This window comes from Spea bombifrons, chromosome 12 (genome assembly GCF_027358695.1).
Source record: "Spea bombifrons isolate aSpeBom1 chromosome 12, aSpeBom1.2.pri, whole genome shotgun sequence".
Lineage (NCBI taxonomy): Eukaryota > Metazoa > Chordata > Amphibia > Anura > Pelobatidae > Spea > Spea bombifrons.
Genome location: NC_071098.1, coordinates 8,585,235 through 8,601,887, shown reverse-complemented (window position 1 = coordinate 8,601,887; position 16,653 = coordinate 8,585,235). Strand labels below are relative to the sequence as shown.

The 16,653-nt window shown below is 40.4% G+C and overlaps 1 protein-coding gene across 1 annotated transcript; it reads left to right on the top strand.

Moving 5' to 3' along the window:
• The first annotated feature begins 7,771 nt into the window (after window positions 1-7,771).
• On the top strand, window positions 7,772-15,014 carry ANKRD65 (ankyrin repeat domain 65). The gene is made up of 4 exons (XM_053452227.1): window positions 7,772-7,931; window positions 10,815-11,020; window positions 13,435-13,984; window positions 14,491-15,014. The coding sequence occupies exons 2-4, from the start codon at window positions 10,824-10,826 to the stop codon at window positions 14,743-14,745; spliced, it is 1,002 nt and encodes a 333-aa protein (XP_053308202.1). The 5' UTR covers window positions 7,772-7,931; window positions 10,815-10,823; the 3' UTR covers window positions 14,746-15,014.
• The last annotated feature ends 1,639 nt before the right edge of the window (window positions 15,015-16,653 follow it).

Below are 16,653 nucleotides of genomic sequence, written 5' to 3'. Positions count from 1 at the left end.
AAAAATATGTTTGTTTTTTTAATATTTGACACTATTGTCAAACCAACCCAACCCTTTGCGAAAAGGCTCTGTAGTATCAGTAGTATAAAACTTTGATGTTCCCATTTAGTAGATGTGGACCAACGGGTGCATGGCACCCAGGAATATTGTTCAGGGTAAACATTCTCTGTAGTTTCTATAGCAACACATAAGAAAATCTGATAGTTTTATGGGTGATTTATTTTCATCAGTTCTCATAATAGCCAAAGTAGGACTGCAACGTGGTCTTAGAACATTTTTACATTGCAGGCTACTTGGTGAAAACGTTAGGCACAAGTTAACATAAAGTTGGTGTCTTCAAAAGAAGCACGGTTTTGCATGAGCACTAGTTGATGGGCATTTGCCCGGTGTGCCAGGTGGCCAATCCTGGCCTATTTGTGCCATTATAGAAGAGTAAAAAAAAACTATTAAAATCCGATTTTTTTTCAGCAAACCTCAGACAAGATAGCGTGATAGCGTTACCTGTACAGCATTTTATGAAAGTGGGCAGCAGTGATATGCTTTAAAAACATGTTTATCCACTTAACAAATGGCTCTGTTATTGAAGAGGCCCTTATTTATTTCTGTCTGAAATAATAGCATTTCAGCCCCCCCCCGGGGGGGGGGTTCGTAAAGTTATGACGGCCGGAGACGGCTGTATATTAGGGCCAATTAGTCTATAGATCAATATAGATTACACAATTCTTTCCAAGGTCTAATTCCAGTGTTTGCGTGCGTGTTAGTTACGTCTCTATAAATTAGATCTCTCTTTATTCTTTTACTGAATTTCAACCCGGAATAAATGTTACATTTGATACAATATCTTCCATTTCTTTGATACTAGAGTGCATGGTTACAATACAGGGGTCATTTTGCCCCATATGGATCCTTTATTGCATACTTTGCACCCCTGTATGACACATAAAAAACAACCAATACATTTTTAAGAAGCTTTTCCTGTGTTTATGGCAATAGCCTATCGCTGCATGCTCCTGTGTCACATGATAATTAAGCATTCCCGGAAGAATGATAAGTTTGGCAAAACTTGACTTGATTAAAGAACCAGTAGCTGAAATAACAGAGCCTGTTAAACCTTCATTCATTAATATGCTGTTATATTACATTATTACATTACAATTATCATGTGCCTGCATATCACGGAGCTGTTAATTTACACGACTAAGACATATGGAGTTCATTACACTCATAATTGTAAACAATCTGTAGACTTCACCAGGAATTAAATGGTTAATAGTTAAATAAATATGTTAACCTTTTGCGTTAGTGTCTCTGGGCTTTGTTTAGTCCCCCCCCCCCCCAATTACTCACTATCCTAGGGCCATCAATCTGAATAACCAACGCTGGATGACATTATGAAAAGTGTCTGCCGCTAACAAAAGGTAGAAAATTAAAGACCCAGCAACAAGCCAACGGGAAGCAGCGGGAAAAGGCATTAGATGGGAATAAACCGATATTTACTGCAGAGAGATAAATGTTTCCTAAATAATAAAATGCGATTGTTAATCTGCAGCTCATTGGTTTTATAGGTCACGAAGCTGACTTTTAAGGGTCCAGATGGGGTTTCCGCAGCAGTGATCGATGGCAGTGACATTGATTTTTAGCGGGGTTGCGTCTGGGTGACTACAGGGTGATTTTGGGGACAAACCGGCACGGGGTCCAATTGAGTGACCACATCAACTAGTTTTTCTAGGACACATATACATAGAAAGTATACTGTCAGTCTAAACCTACCGGCCTTTTACGCAGACACTCTCTTTCCCCGGGCAGCCTCTCTTTTTTGAGACGGTAATTGGTGAACTACCAGAGCTCTGACAACCCAGGAAGGGGTAACAACCACCATATTGACATTGACAGTAGGGTACCTTGTATTGCGTACTAAGTAGGTTTTTGTTACTTGAAACAAAAGAGATTGTGAGATCTAACTTCACGAATAATGGAGCCAGCATCGGAGTTTCTGAAGGTCCTCAGGGTTATATGGTCCTGTATTCCGTGACCAGAATTTAATGCAAATGGGTATTTTACAAGGTAATAGATTTATCCTTTGTATTACCAAAGCCCCTCAAGATGTGTTGCTGGGACCCTTCTCAGACACTGTAAACCCCTTTTTTATAGATGGATGGATAGACAGCTAGACGGACAGAGACATAGATAAATAAATACATTCACCCTAATTTTATACAGTACATTGGTGTCACCAAATCCAAAATAGCTTCAAAACCAGATGTGTTATTTTATTTCCCCCCAGAAAAGCCTGTCGTTTTGTTTCATAGCACTCTCATGTTAAATGTTGAAGTGTGTAAATTATAGATGAATTTCACAGCGATTTAGAAGAACCAAGTGAAAAAGTTGTAACTGTCCTCAGAGCATTGAAGAATACTAGTTGTCTGTGTACACAGCTTCTGTAGCTGTAGCGCCACCGTGTGGTTCAAAGTGGTAAAGCTGAAACATATATTGGCTTGGACATAAAACACTGAAGTTGCTTCCTAAAATGTCATAGTTTTCCTAGGTTTTTGAAATATGGTTTGTAATGTGGAGATATTCCATCTATATGATAGAAGTAGAAGGTAGTCGTTCATCGCCTTGCCTTGATCTGGGATCTTGTGTGTATTGCTGGTTGCTTATAATCTGGAAGGTCTCTAAAGGTACCTGTGTACTGTGTAGGATTACCCCAGACGCTTGGGGGATCACAGATGATTACCTGACTCCCAAGCAAGTGACCTGCCAATGGCTTTTGTGGTCAGAGTGGTTTCAGTCCTCCTGGACGTGCCATCTTAGGCCTAGTTGACCTGGTTCCACTAATTTCTCCCCTCCTATGAGGAGCATAAAACAGAGAGCCCATAAGACAGAGGAAGGTTCTAGGTACACCTATAAAATGAATTAAAGTGGAATGTCATATTAGACCTATACTAAGTATCATAGAACTTGGTGGCTGATAAGAACCATTAGGCCCATCTAGTCTTTAAATCAACCATCTGGGGGGACCCCTTATGAGCATGTTGTGTGAGCAGCCATCTTGACTTAGCTATTCCCCTTTGGAGGCAGCTGATTGGTCAGCATATGTTATTGTTTACCATAAAACAGTAAGAAAAGACCTTAGCAGTTATTTCTCTTACCAAGGGAAGAATAGACCTTTTTAGAAAAAATAAACAAAATTAGTACTGCAGCATATAATAATACACTATTACTAACTGAACGTGGAACTTTACCTTTCCAATTACACAAAAGGTACATATTTTCTAAATCTCAGACACAGACCTAGTCTCATTTTTCTCGTTTACAATAGTTCAAAATGTTAATAATGCCTTCTAATGCAGGGTAATTCAATAAAAATGCCGATTCACCCTCCGCTAAAATTACAGCATGAGAACAATAAAGAATACAGCACATTATCGACATTTGCAGAAAAACGGAGAGATGGCCTAAAAGCCGTTTACTCTTGTAGACCTCCTGTAGTGAGTTATCTTTCATAATTACCGTGTATAATATGAAACTTTGTATTGACGTAAAATGCCTGCGGCGGATTGTTCCATCGTGATTTCTGAGAAACGACAAAAAATAAGTCACAAAGACATGCAGATCAATATAGTGTTTGTACTTTACATACTGTGAGATGCTTTGTTATTTAAAAAACCGAACTGGGCAAATGTATCCAGGCCAGACAGCGGTATTTACAAGACTTCAACATTCTAGGACTTTGTTAACTTCTTAGACAAGGACATTCTATGTCCTGTCCAAAATCTAGATGTTTGCTAAAGACTACATGCTAACATCATACCCACAAGTTAGCGATTTAACTCCCTGGGCACAAACCCTCAAAATGATGGCTAAATGCTTCAATGCATGTACATGTCTACCACGCATATGTCATAAACACTTAGCATCTAATAAAATCAAAGGAACACTTCTAAATGAATTTATTGCATAGCTGCCTCAGCAGAAGCTCATTACAGCCAATGTGGGATAATCAGCCCTTTTGTATTTGAAACTTTTGTATTTGATGTTGTTTGTCTTTATGTCTGTGTTTAAATTAATATATTTGTTTTGCTTCTGCAGCTAATAATATGCATTAACTAATATAGCCGTGTTCTCTACGTAACTCAGCAGCATATGACTTAGTACAAGGGTAGCTTCTTATGCTACAGTTTATGTGTTGGCATTGAAAAGGGAAAAATCATCACTTTGTTTTACTTTGTTTTGATTTTCCTGCACATATAAAAACATGTTTATTTCTTTAGATGTTTCTTGTGGATTCTAGACAAGGGAATGTACGCAACAATACTATATGTACCCCAAGGTATTGCCTAGAAGTGATTCTTTTATGTTGATTACAATGCTTTTTCAAAACTTTTTATTGCTGGTCACATTCTAGAATACACGAAGGCTATTTGAGGATTGCTCATTCCTTCAACTAATATAACTTCAACCATTCTTCTAGCGCCGAGTGATTCCCACTGACTACACTTTCTCCTTAATTTAGATTCAGTATTATAAACTGCAGATGCTCCTGTTTATAATATACCAAGTAATAAGTCCAAAATGACCAGAGTGTCGGTCTGGAAAACCTCCAAACATACTCATATACAAAGGCACCCCTTAATTTTAAGATAGGGGTTCAGAAGGAGTTTATTTTATGGAGTAAAAGATGTTTTTGCTGCTATGAACTAGTATTGCCACTAGAGGGCAGACTTGAGTATCTGGTGTTTGGTGACTCTCCAAGGTATTCTCTTCATTCTCCATATTTATCTAAAGAAATGTCTGGGCCATTGAAGTCCTTTCATGAGCAGACTTAAACTAAAACAATGGCGGTCACTCCCTGCTTGCAGATCCTGACTGTCTGCTGGAGATAATCCCCTCAGCAAGTGATGAGATGGTATCCTGCTGGGGGTAGCCACAGAAGTCTTTACAAAGTCAGGGCCCCTAGGCAATAGGGAGGAGGCTGGCAGTCAGAGCCTGGAAGAACGAATGCTGGAAAGTTTTTCCCTTCCTTAATGTATCTGGCTCTGAATGCATCTGTACCTTAATACATTCAATGGTGTATTCTGGGCCGGGCCGGCAGGTCCAGAGGGGCGGTAGTTGTATGAAAGCAGGGAGCCTATTGTCCTCTTGAGCGATCAGGCTTCCTGTTCAGTGGGCCAGGAAAAACAGGAACATCACTCATCAGCATACCTGTGAACTTTACTGGTTTGGCCCGGAGAAGCACCGGTTCTCTGGGTCAACACCCGAAATCCCCCGGGTAGCGGGAGCGAGGTCCTGACACGCCCCACTCCCCGCCCATTTCCCCTTTAAATGGGGGCAGTTCAGGCTAGGTAGCCGGAGCCCACAAGTTCCCAGGCGTGCTGGTCACCCTAGCTGGCCCACTAACACTATGGTGGACTGTGCCGAGTTGGCACAGCCTCCATAGGTCACTTTTGCCCAGTGCCACTCATCCTTATAAGATGGGTCGCAGAGGGGGGCAGCACCAACGATAGATACACCCCTGAATGCATTATCAAAAAATAATCTATTAGCGTCTCCAACATAAGAGACATGGTAAGCTAAGTATATAAAGAGATATTAAGATTCATTCATATTAGGGCATAGTTGATAAGAATTTGGGTAAATTAGCATTTTTTCATACCTATGCATTGTGTAAAGTGCAGCCGCAATAGGCAGTGGCTTTAAACGCAGGTGATTTGGAGAAGATTTTATACAGAGCTGGACTGCAAACCATTCTAAATAAAATTATTTTATTGTATTTCTACCGATTGCCTGAAAATTATTCAATAGAAATCTACAAAATTGCAATATTTGATAAATCGCTGCATTCAGCCCCGTAATTATATAACTGAAATTGAAAAAGACATCCGCAAAAAATGTAGTACAATTTGACTGTAATATTATTAAACATACAAGAACTCTGAAAGTCACAATAAATGCACCGCACCCCCGATAAAGATTCAGTTAGCGATAAGAGGCATATACCCTATAAATAATAATAATAATAAATATTAAGTGATCACGCTACGTAAAGCTGATGAACTTTTTTTGATTGGTCATGATGATGTCACATACATTTGATGATTGATTATGGGACTATGTTTGTGATGATGTCACAAACATTTAATGAACTTTGTTAATTGATCATGGGGCCATGTTTGTGATGATGTCACATACATTTGATGATTGATTATGGGACTATGTGATGACGTCACATGCATTTAATGAACTTTGTTTATTGCTCATGGGACTATGTGATGATGTCACATACATTTGATAATATTTGTTTATTGCTCATGGGACTATGTTTGTGATGATGTCACATACATTTGATAATATTTGTTGAGTGATCATGGGACTATGTTTGTGATGATGTCGCATACATTTGATGATATTTTTGATTGGTCATGGGACTATGTGATGATGTCACAAACATTTAATGAACTTTGTTTATTGCTCATGGGACTATGTGATAATGTCACATACATTTGATAATATTTGTTGAGTGATCATGGGACTATGTTTGTGATGATGTCGCATACATTTGATGATATTTTTGATTGGTCATGGGACTATGTGATGATGTCACAAACATTTAATGAACTTTGTTTATTGCTCATGGTCATGATTTGAATATTCTTTGGGTTATTGTATGATTTATATTGTGAATCTTTAGCACTGTTGCTAATTGTGCCATTGTTATTCCCTAATATTGTACTCATTATTAGAACCATATTTGGTTCTTAACAGTCCTCTATTTGGGGAGGGACTGAAGTTTTCTTAGCACCCCCATATTTTCATTATCTGCTATAATAGTAATAGTATGCACCCTTTGCGCGCCAGGTGGACATTATATGCATGTTGCAGCAGTCTTTAGTTAAATCTGTCACTGCATGCTGTGATTGCTTGTCCTGGGTGTGGAATAAGTTGCTGATGTAAAGTGCTGAGACCAAAGTGGGAAGCCCCGAGTCTTCAGAATAAGTCCTTCTACCTGTACGTATGATATACAAGATGAAGAAACACGGAATTTGACAACAAATAAGAACCATTCTGCCTTTCTAGTCCACCCATTGTTCCTGCTACAACCCCCCCCCCAACCCTATTCAGCCCTCAGTCTTGTCTTAGATTCAGGGTGACCTTATGCCTATCCCATGCATGTTTAAATTCCCTCGCTGTATTTACCTCTACCACTTCTTTTGGAAGACTATTCCACTTATCTACCACCCCCTCAGTGAAGTACTTCCTTACATTCCATTTGATAGAATGCGCCGTAAAATGCATTGTTTGGCGTATTATGGACGCTTGCCTGGTGTTTGTTCTGTGTCTACAGACCCGCGTGTATGAGAATAGCAGGTTAGGCTCTGTTGAAGCTACTATGGCTCGAAACTCATGTCTTGCGTGAACACCATAGTTAACTATTCCATATTCTTGCGTCGCGCATGGTAAAGCCCAGCTCTGCGTGTGACTTGCTCGATGCGGGGCTGGGGACTCGTTAGCATTGAGTTCTGTGTCTCGTTACTACACGGAGCCCTGGTTTATTTGGTCTGTAGGGTATTGTATCCTACATTTGTTGCATCCCTCCCCCATCCTTCTCCTCCCCCAGTCCCTAGGATCGTTGCACAGTTCACTGGCACCATTAACTGATTACCCTTTAACAGAGGAAAGCTCAGCGGGAAACATGTTCACACTTGCCAAAGTATCCTGTAAGTGTAGTTACATCAGGTCACTTATTTTTGTTTAATCCCCTTCTCAATTTCATGGCAAGTCAACCTGTTGCGATCTGCTGGGTTTGAAGCTCTGGGCTGGTGGCATGTCTTCTCCTCGCACACACACAGCTAGGAGCTGATCTCGGGACCCGCAATCGGAGGCAAGACTCAAGGCAGAAGGAAGACCCTGTCCGGCACTTTCCTCTACAGGTAAACGAGATCGAGAAAACCCGTTCCGCGAGAACGAAAGGAGACGCGCTGAGAAATGCAAAAACAAAGGACAGATAGAATGATACATTGTTAAAAAAAATGACATATTCCAAAATGTATCGGTTTGTCTTAGTTTGTCAATTCTAGTTTTGTCAGACGCTTTGAATGTATGGGCTGTAAGAAGAACTGAATACATTGTTGGTGATATATAAATAAAAGATAATAATAATAATAATAATAATAATTAATAATAAAATATACAGCTAGTTTTACTCTGAAAATCTAATCTAGAATCCGCTTACCTTTTGTGTTGAGGTCACCAAAGCCTTTAGTATATGCCCCATTGGTAGGTTATCTTGGTGAACACCTGAGAATGTTCTGTAAACATAGAAACATAGAATTTGACAGCGGTTAAGAACCATTCGGTCCGTCTAGTCTAGTTTTTTTCCTGATGCAGAGACTCAAACCTTAATCGGACGCTGATCTCAGATTCAGGAGTCATATGTCTGTCCCATGCATGTTTAAATTCCTTCACTGTACTAACTTCTACCACTTCTGCTGGGAGGCTGTTTTCCTTATATATCACATATTTCATGGGTAATGGGAGATACATCATATATTTAGCACTAGATATTCTATTAGGCATGAGATAATCTATGATACTGCCTTTAAACTGCTACATAATAATACCGTGCCTTTTAGCATAAAATCCTAAATGGATAGAATTAAGTAAATATTAAAAGTTACTGTATGTAACGGAAGGAAACATCCCTTTCGCAGTGATGGGTATTCTACGTTCTATAAGGGCCAGAGATCTAGATCAGCTTGTAGTCCTGTACAACAATTATGGGGGCTTTGTATAAAGGGTGGTTCTGGATCCTATGCTTGAATGTGGTCTTATTACCATAGCAACCAAAAATATGACCCAATGTGCAGTAGAAATCAACTAATCCAAATACTGCAAATATTGCCCCGGAATAAATTTGTATGCATAAACCCAAAAAGCTAATAATGCATGGAAGGAAAGGTGTGAAGCCATCACGATTTGTGAAATACTGAAATACTGCACATAATCATATTAAGCATGCTATGTATAATTTAATCGTAAAGTGCTTATATCGTCTGCAATGTATATATGGGTATATTATTATATCATTGACGTGTGCATGAATGGGCACCTGTGCAATCCGGTGCAATCATCACAAAATACTGTGTGTTCTGTTTAATGACATAGTAGTAAAAAAAAAAAAAAAAAAAAAACATTTCTTTCATGATTATTTTCTAACTTGGCTGGCGCCTTGAAGATCATACAGTCCGGAAGTCTGGAGAATGTCATTTTAGGCCAGACGTGCTTTTGTCTCTACAATAATGGGTAACGTGAGACCTTAAGTATAATATTGGAAGGTACAGAGCAAGCAGGTAATCAATAAGCTTGATTTATTGCAGCTCTCTGCTTTTTGTGAAGCCACCAACAAATATGTACATTTTAGCTTTATCAGTGTCTCCTGGTAACAAGAACAGAGTCACACGAATAGTAAAAAATACAAATATAGAACATATATATATATATATATATATATATATATATATATACTGTGACGTGTTTAGTAATTGTTGAATACTCAATAGTGAATTTACAAATTGAATAATAGCTTCTCTTGGTCCTTAGGATCTGTCCTGCAAGCTGCTATTTAAGAGGTTAAAGTGCGTAATCAATGTCAACTCCCATTATGCTTAGCCAGCATTTTTAGTGCTGGAGGCATGACCAATATTTGGTCTGTTGAACACACTCACTTGCTAAAGAATGTATATTCATAGCTGATACATAAGTACGACAATCATTAATAATGTACAAAAATAATAATATGTATATGACAGGTTAAAAGGAATGTCTGGGAGGGCTTGTATTTCAAGACACCTTTTAAATAGATTGCAGATAAGACCCATTCTGCCAATTTTTTCAGACCAGTCCTTGGTCTCAATTTAGATTCATGGTAGCCATATGCCTATCCCATGAATGGGAGGCTGTTCCACGTATCTACCACCCTCTCAGTAACATAAAACTTCCCTACATTCCATCTAAGCCCCTTTAGATGATGACCTCTTGTTCTAATACTTCTCCTCCATCGAAATAAACTTCCCTCCTTTACTTTGTTAAATCTCTTTGAGTATTTAAGTGTTACTATCACATCTCTCATCTCTCTTCTTTCCGCCAAGCCATACAAACAACAAGGTTTAGTAAATCATTTAGCAGAAAAGGTCATGGGGCCTGGCATGTTATCACGAGGAGCCATCTTAATTGCTATACCTGTACTTTCTAGATTATCACCGAAAACAACACCGAGTTTACCAACAAAGGTCTTTAAAGCCTTAGGCTCTGAACTCATAGAAATATGGGGTAGGGTGGATTAGACACGAAACACGCCCTTACAAAAAATTACTGCAGTTTTTCTGCAGTTTTTTGGACATGAAAAAACTGCAATACTGTACTTTTACTGCAGTATTACTGCACGTTTACTGCAGTTTTACTGCATTTGTACTTCACTGTACTGCATTATTACTGCACATTTACTGCGCTTTTTTTTTTACTGCAATTATACTGCATTGTACTTCAATGTACTGCAGCTTTATTGCAATTGTACTTCCGTACAAAAATAACTGCAGTACAACTGCAGTACAGTGAAGTACAAATGCAGTAAAACTGCAGTAAATGTGCAGTAATACTGCAGTAAAAGTGCAGTATTGCAGTTTTTTCATGTCCAAAAAACTGCGGTATTACTTCAGAAAAACTGCAGTAATTTTTTCGTAAGGGACTTGCATGCCTCTATACTCATTACTCATGAATTCGTTGGGGACACTGATTGGAAAGGTTTGTACTTTCAGGTGTTCGCTATGCAGGAAAGAGTAGAAAGAATGAGCCCCCAAGCTGAGCTGGCGCGTCGATGTCTCGAATTGTATGAGGAGTTGAATGTGCCGGATAAGCCCTGCCCTGGAAATGGGGAATGGAAAGCTCTTCATCTGGCCGCCTGGAATGGGAATACACGCCTTGTCAAACTACTGCTGCAACAAGGAGAGAAAGTGGATGACAGGTATGACTGGTCATTCAGTAAGTTTGTGTGTCATGAAGCTTTAGATAACTGGTGGGTGTCCCAGGTGTCCAATACAAGTGTGTTATCCTCTAGTGTTCTAGAGTTCTAGGCAGTATAATTGGTGGGTGTCCCAGTTATCCTCTTGTGGTCTAGAGTTCTAGGCAGTATAACAGGTGGGTGTCCCAGTTATCCTCTTGTGTTCTAGAGTTCTAAGCAGTATAACAGGTGGGTGTTCCAGTTATCCTCTTGTGTTCTAGAGTTCTAGGCAGTGTAACAGGTGGGTGTTCCAGTTATCTTCTAGTGTTCTAGGCAGTATAACAGGTGGGTGTTCCAGTTATCCTCTTGTGTTCTAGAGTTCTAGGCAGTATAACTGGTGGGCATTCTCAGTTATCCTCTTGTGTTCTAGAGCTCATCTCAGGCTTTCAACAGGAAGTTTAACTTTCTATTCATGTCTGTATACGGTCTACAGAAGATAAAAAATGCTGGCTCCAGTAAGGTGAAGTCTCTATCTGCACTGGCCCTAAACTTGGTTGATAGTATACCGTGTCTTCATAATGCAGATATGCTATGTTCCTGTCCTACCACCAAGTAGACTAAGGGTTGTGTTTTGGGGGTGCCATGAGGAGGTGAGAGTCCAGGCTTAATTATCTGCTACTTCTGGCTAATCTTCTTCTTCTTCGAGACTACCCGTTTATTCCTGTACCTCACATACAACATTATTCTAATTAAAACAATGTAGGGGGTGCCAATGATCTTTGCACTTAGAACATATGGAGTTCAAATTAAACTCTGTCAAATTAAAGCCCAGCAACAGTGTGTGTCAAGTTACCACAATACTACTGTTCAGACACCATTTGGTTTGACAACGGCGATATCTTTTAATTTTGTCTAATTAGCATACCTGGGCTGAGCGGTGCTCCTTCGGTTCTCCGGGACAAGACCTGAATCCTTTCGGGCTTCGTTCGCTCCGTGCTTTGTAAGGCTGTCCATGTATATTTACGATTAACCAAAATTGTGATTATTGATCCTATTAAGCTTATTCACACTTTAACTGTAAAGATGTGACGCTTTCAATAATCCCAAATCACACAATGCATTATGCCCATTCACATTTGTAATCCTTTGTCAGGCTGGGTGTCATTCATAGCAATATGTTGCATGCGTTAATTACTAAAGTCTCCTGGCTGCAAAGTTTAGACAAGTCAACAAAAAGAATAACTCATATATCAAGGCATACTTTTCAATACGTTTTTACGGCAAGAACTGATCAGTGACGTCTTGTGTGACACATGCAAGGCATGTCCTGAAAAATGAGAATGAGGCAGTTTTGATACACGATTAAAGAACAGATATTGGGAAGGATTTACAGGCATGGGGTCGACTAGAGTGACATTATCCCCATGTCTGTTTGTCCCTGAAACCTTTCTTTTTGGTAACTTACTTTTTTAATTTTAATACCATTAAATATATATATTTACCATTTAGATATTTCCTTTATTATGGGTCCATTTCTTTTTCTGTGAACCCAATACTGTGTATCTTTCCTGCCTATAAATCATATAAATTGCCCCCAGATTTAATTTTAAAAATCTAGCCACCTTAGACTAGGAATGACATTTCTAATGCTGCCTTTTGTCATGAAATAAATAACAGCAGAGGCGGTAGAATAGTACCTTCAAGGAGCCTGGCTCATCAAGACGTATTTGTCCATGGGTATGTTCATACAGATGTGCACGAGGACCAGAACACTTAAGATGAGAATGAGCTTGAGCCAGCTCGGCGCACTCATCCACTTGACGAGCCAGCCTAAGTCAGGCATTAGCCTCAACGGCACAATGGCTTACTCAGCAACAGTAGTGAATGTTGATAGGTGGTTGCCACTGCAACATCAAATAAACTTTAAGCTATGAACTCAAAAGTATTTTTAAAATAAAACACAAGATCTAATTATTTGTTTTTGTCTTAGCGTAAAGAGCACCTTTTGTTTAAGTAGAACGCCACCTTCAATTATGTCTCAATTCAATTGTTTTTATATAAGATATCAGATTTCGATTTGAAGTGATGCGTCCTCTTTGAAAAGATGTATTTGCATAGCATTGTTTGCTGAGAAGCAAGAACAGCCAGTACTTTACAAATATGACAATGCTATGTAACAAGACGGACTTATGCTTGCTTGGGTGATGTCTGGTGGGTTCACTAGGGAAATTTGTTTAATAGTTTATTATCTTTAGGGTCCTCCAAGGTGCCACAGTTGGCCCTTTTAGGATTTCTGGTGCTATTGCAAAGTGGGATACATTAATTGAGACAAAAATGTCAAGCACTCATGTTTCCTGACTAAACTTAGAGATGATTAAAGGGTTAATTTATGGGTTCGCTATGGATTACTATAAAAATATTTTCTTCTGTCTTGTTAGGGACAGACTTGGCTGGACACCTTTACACTGCTCTGCAACAAATGGACACCTTGCCTCCGCAAAGCTGTTAATTCAGCGAGGAGCATTAATCAGCAGCGAGGATGACTCTGGGTGCACCCCTCTCCACCATGCTGCTTGGAGTGGCCACACACACCTCTCAGAAATGCTTCTTCAACGTGGAGCCAAAGCTAGTGCCAGAACCAAGGAAGGTCTTACACCTCTTCACTTGGCAGCGGCCAACGGACACACTCTTATTACTCAACTGCTGCTGAAACAGGGCCTAGACCCTTGCGTAGGAGATGACAACCAATGGAGCCCTCTTCACTGGGCCACGGTGAACAACCAACTCCATATCATGGAACTGCTGAAAGAACGCAGAGTCCCATTCGACCTGAGAGCTTCTGGAAGTCTGACTCCATTGCACATTGCCGCCGAAATTGGGAGGCTAGAAACTCTGAGTTACCTGCTAGAGAACGGAGCCGACGTTAATGTCACAGACCAGTTGGGACAGACGGCAATTGCAATGGCAGCTGGTAATGGCAGCTTAGAGGTATGTTTGCAGAGAGACAAAAAAAGATCTAAGATATGTCGCAATTTGTCATTGTAACTAGGGCAACAACATTTCGTCAAACAAGGAACATGAAGTACATAATGGCAATGCACGAGGAAGGAAAGATCAGCTCTTGTACAATGGAATGCTTTGATCTTTCATAGGAACAAAAACTATAGCTGGAGGATTCTCAGTTTAAGGTCTTGTTTGCCAGAACCCGACTAGGCTCCAGAGATAGCCCTGATCGGGAAAAAAAGGTTGCCAGGTTTAGTTGTGTAAACCTAAATAGTTAAATAGTAGGCAGCTGAAATGTAACCTTTGGAATTTGAAACATTTACAAAATATTTAGTAAATTAAGATTTCATGGGGCAAAACTTTTTAACTAAACTGAAGGTAGTAAATATGGAGTTACTCCAGCCAACCATCGACCTCATTAAATTGTGTTGCTTTGTTATAGCTCTTATGATGTGTTTGGACTGCAAGTGACATTCCACCTTCCCTCCTAGGTGGTCCGACTACTCTTGGAAAAGAAAGCACAGATCGATGTTCGGGACAAGCATGGACGTACAGCATTACACAAAGCCGCCGGCGCAGGTCACCTGCCTGTCGTAGAGTTGCTTGTTCAGAATGGCGCATCCCTCAACCAAAGAGATAATCTCAATCTGACTCCAATGCAGAGAGCGTCTATCTGGGGACACAAAGCAGTATCCCGATATCTGCAAGACTTTGGAACAATTGCAAGCACTTTAAATTGCCTTTGATTATTTTATTTTATTTTACTGGTTATAACTTGTTTACTGCTTTGTTAAATATATTATAAATAGGTTTAAAAGAAACAAACATGTCTGGGCCCCTCCCAATTTCATCTCTGCTATCTCCTTAAGGTCAAATAAGTAGTATGGTGCCAATTTATGCAAATTAATTATACTATTCAGCGGGTATTGGTTTGTTGAAGGTGTTAGAAGTTGCTATTGGTAACAATATATAAATATATATATCTCAATTAAAGAATAAAGGATGATGGTTCCCAGATTGAGACCTTTTTGGCATTAAATCCGGGCTGGACTGTGTCCTGGCACTTTAAGGTCAGTGGCCGCCAATGACATAGGTGGTCCGACAACTGGATATGAGTTTCGCCACTTCTCCTGGTCACTCCGCGGAAACTCTGGGTCGTTCACACCCACTCCCCGTCCACTTCCCCTCCAAAAATGGCGTGTGTCATGTGATGTCAGGAGGAACTCCCGCAACAGCTACACTAATGTTCATGTGAAAATGATGTTCTTAAAGGAAATATCTAATCTTATTTTTGTTCTTTTACAAAAAACTTGTAATTCTGGTGGAAAAATCACTTTTGGAATGAGTTTCTATGTTGCAGTAGTGGTTCAGAGACACTGATGCAGATAAGATGTCGGTCCTTCTTCCTAATAAAACTTTAATTTTATTGTATTGGTCCCGGTCTCATCACAGCTATATTTGCCCAGCTGATGGCCGGAAGGGTGCCCTGTATGTTACACACAGCAGGGGATTTAGGCTGACTGTAGTTCCAGTACACAATCCAAAAGATTCTGTTGGGTTACTGCGAATTTCCTTTCTACGATAATAGAAATTGTATTGCAGCAGCGCACGTGCCCAGCATACCTGGGAACTCTCTGGGTTTGACCCGCACCGCTTCTCCGGGTCAATACCTGAATCCTCCGGGTCGTGGGAGCGGAGTCTTGACATGCCCCGCTCCTCATTTCCCCATTAAATGGGGGTGTTTCTCGCAATGTCAGCCAGAATGCTCCCGACGTCAGCGGGACCGACCACCGACGTCATGGGACTACCCACCGACGTCAGCGGCAAAATCTGACTGCGTCCCTCAAGGGATCGCGAGGTCTCTGTCTTCCTGGTTCTGCCGCAGTGTGCGCGGCTTCATTGCTGAGCGCCGGATATGACATCATATACCGGCGCTCGGCTTGAAATGCCGGCCCTGCGACCAAGGCAGAGGCCTCGCGGTCGCGGAGAAGAGTGAGAGGCGCCGAACGGTCGCTGAGAACTTATTCCTCAGCGACCGCTCGGCGCCTCTCTCTCTCCTCCGGATCTATTAAAAAAAAAAAAAAGATGGCGTTTCATGATGTAGGGGGGGCCATGGCCCCCTCTGCCCCCCCCCCCCGCCGACGCCACCGGCGTTACCACTGACATCAATGGGCCGTCCCGCAGAGAACCAGAGAAGTGGTGTTTCTCCCAGGGAGAGTTCCCAGGTATGTTTATATTGCGCCATCATATTCCACAGTGCTGTGCAACGGCTAAATAGGACATATTAAGTAGTATATAACATAACAATGGGACTTACAGAAACATCGGGTAAGGAGGGCCCGGCTCACATGAGCTTACAATCTCACGTATAGCAATATAGTCAGCTTGTGAGCAGGTCCTTCTATACCTAATGAAAACGTTCACCATAGCCTGTGAATTCTAGTTTTGTCAGACCCTTTGAATGTATGGACTGTAAAAAGTGCTGTGGGAATTGTTGGGGCTAAATAATAATTATAATAACTATAAAAAAGCTATATATTTAAGGAATTTATTTGAAAATGTGAGGGTTTTTTTTGTTTTTTATTTTTACACACTTCAAGCTATAAACACAGTTCTGTACGTGCTATTGGGACATTTAGAGCTGTAGAACACTG

Coding starts and splice junctions, on each gene's coding strand:
- ANKRD65 (XM_053452227.1), top strand. CDS start 10,824: ATGCAGGAAAGAGTAGAAAGAATGAGCCCCCAAGCTGAGCTGGCGCGT. Junction 11,021..13,434: donor GGAGAGAAAGTGGATGACAG/GTATGACTGGTC, acceptor CTGTCTTGTTAG/GGACAGACTTGGCTGGACAC. Junction 13,985..14,490: donor CTGGTAATGGCAGCTTAGAG/GTATGTTTGCAG, acceptor CTTCCCTCCTAG/GTGGTCCGACTACTCTTGGA.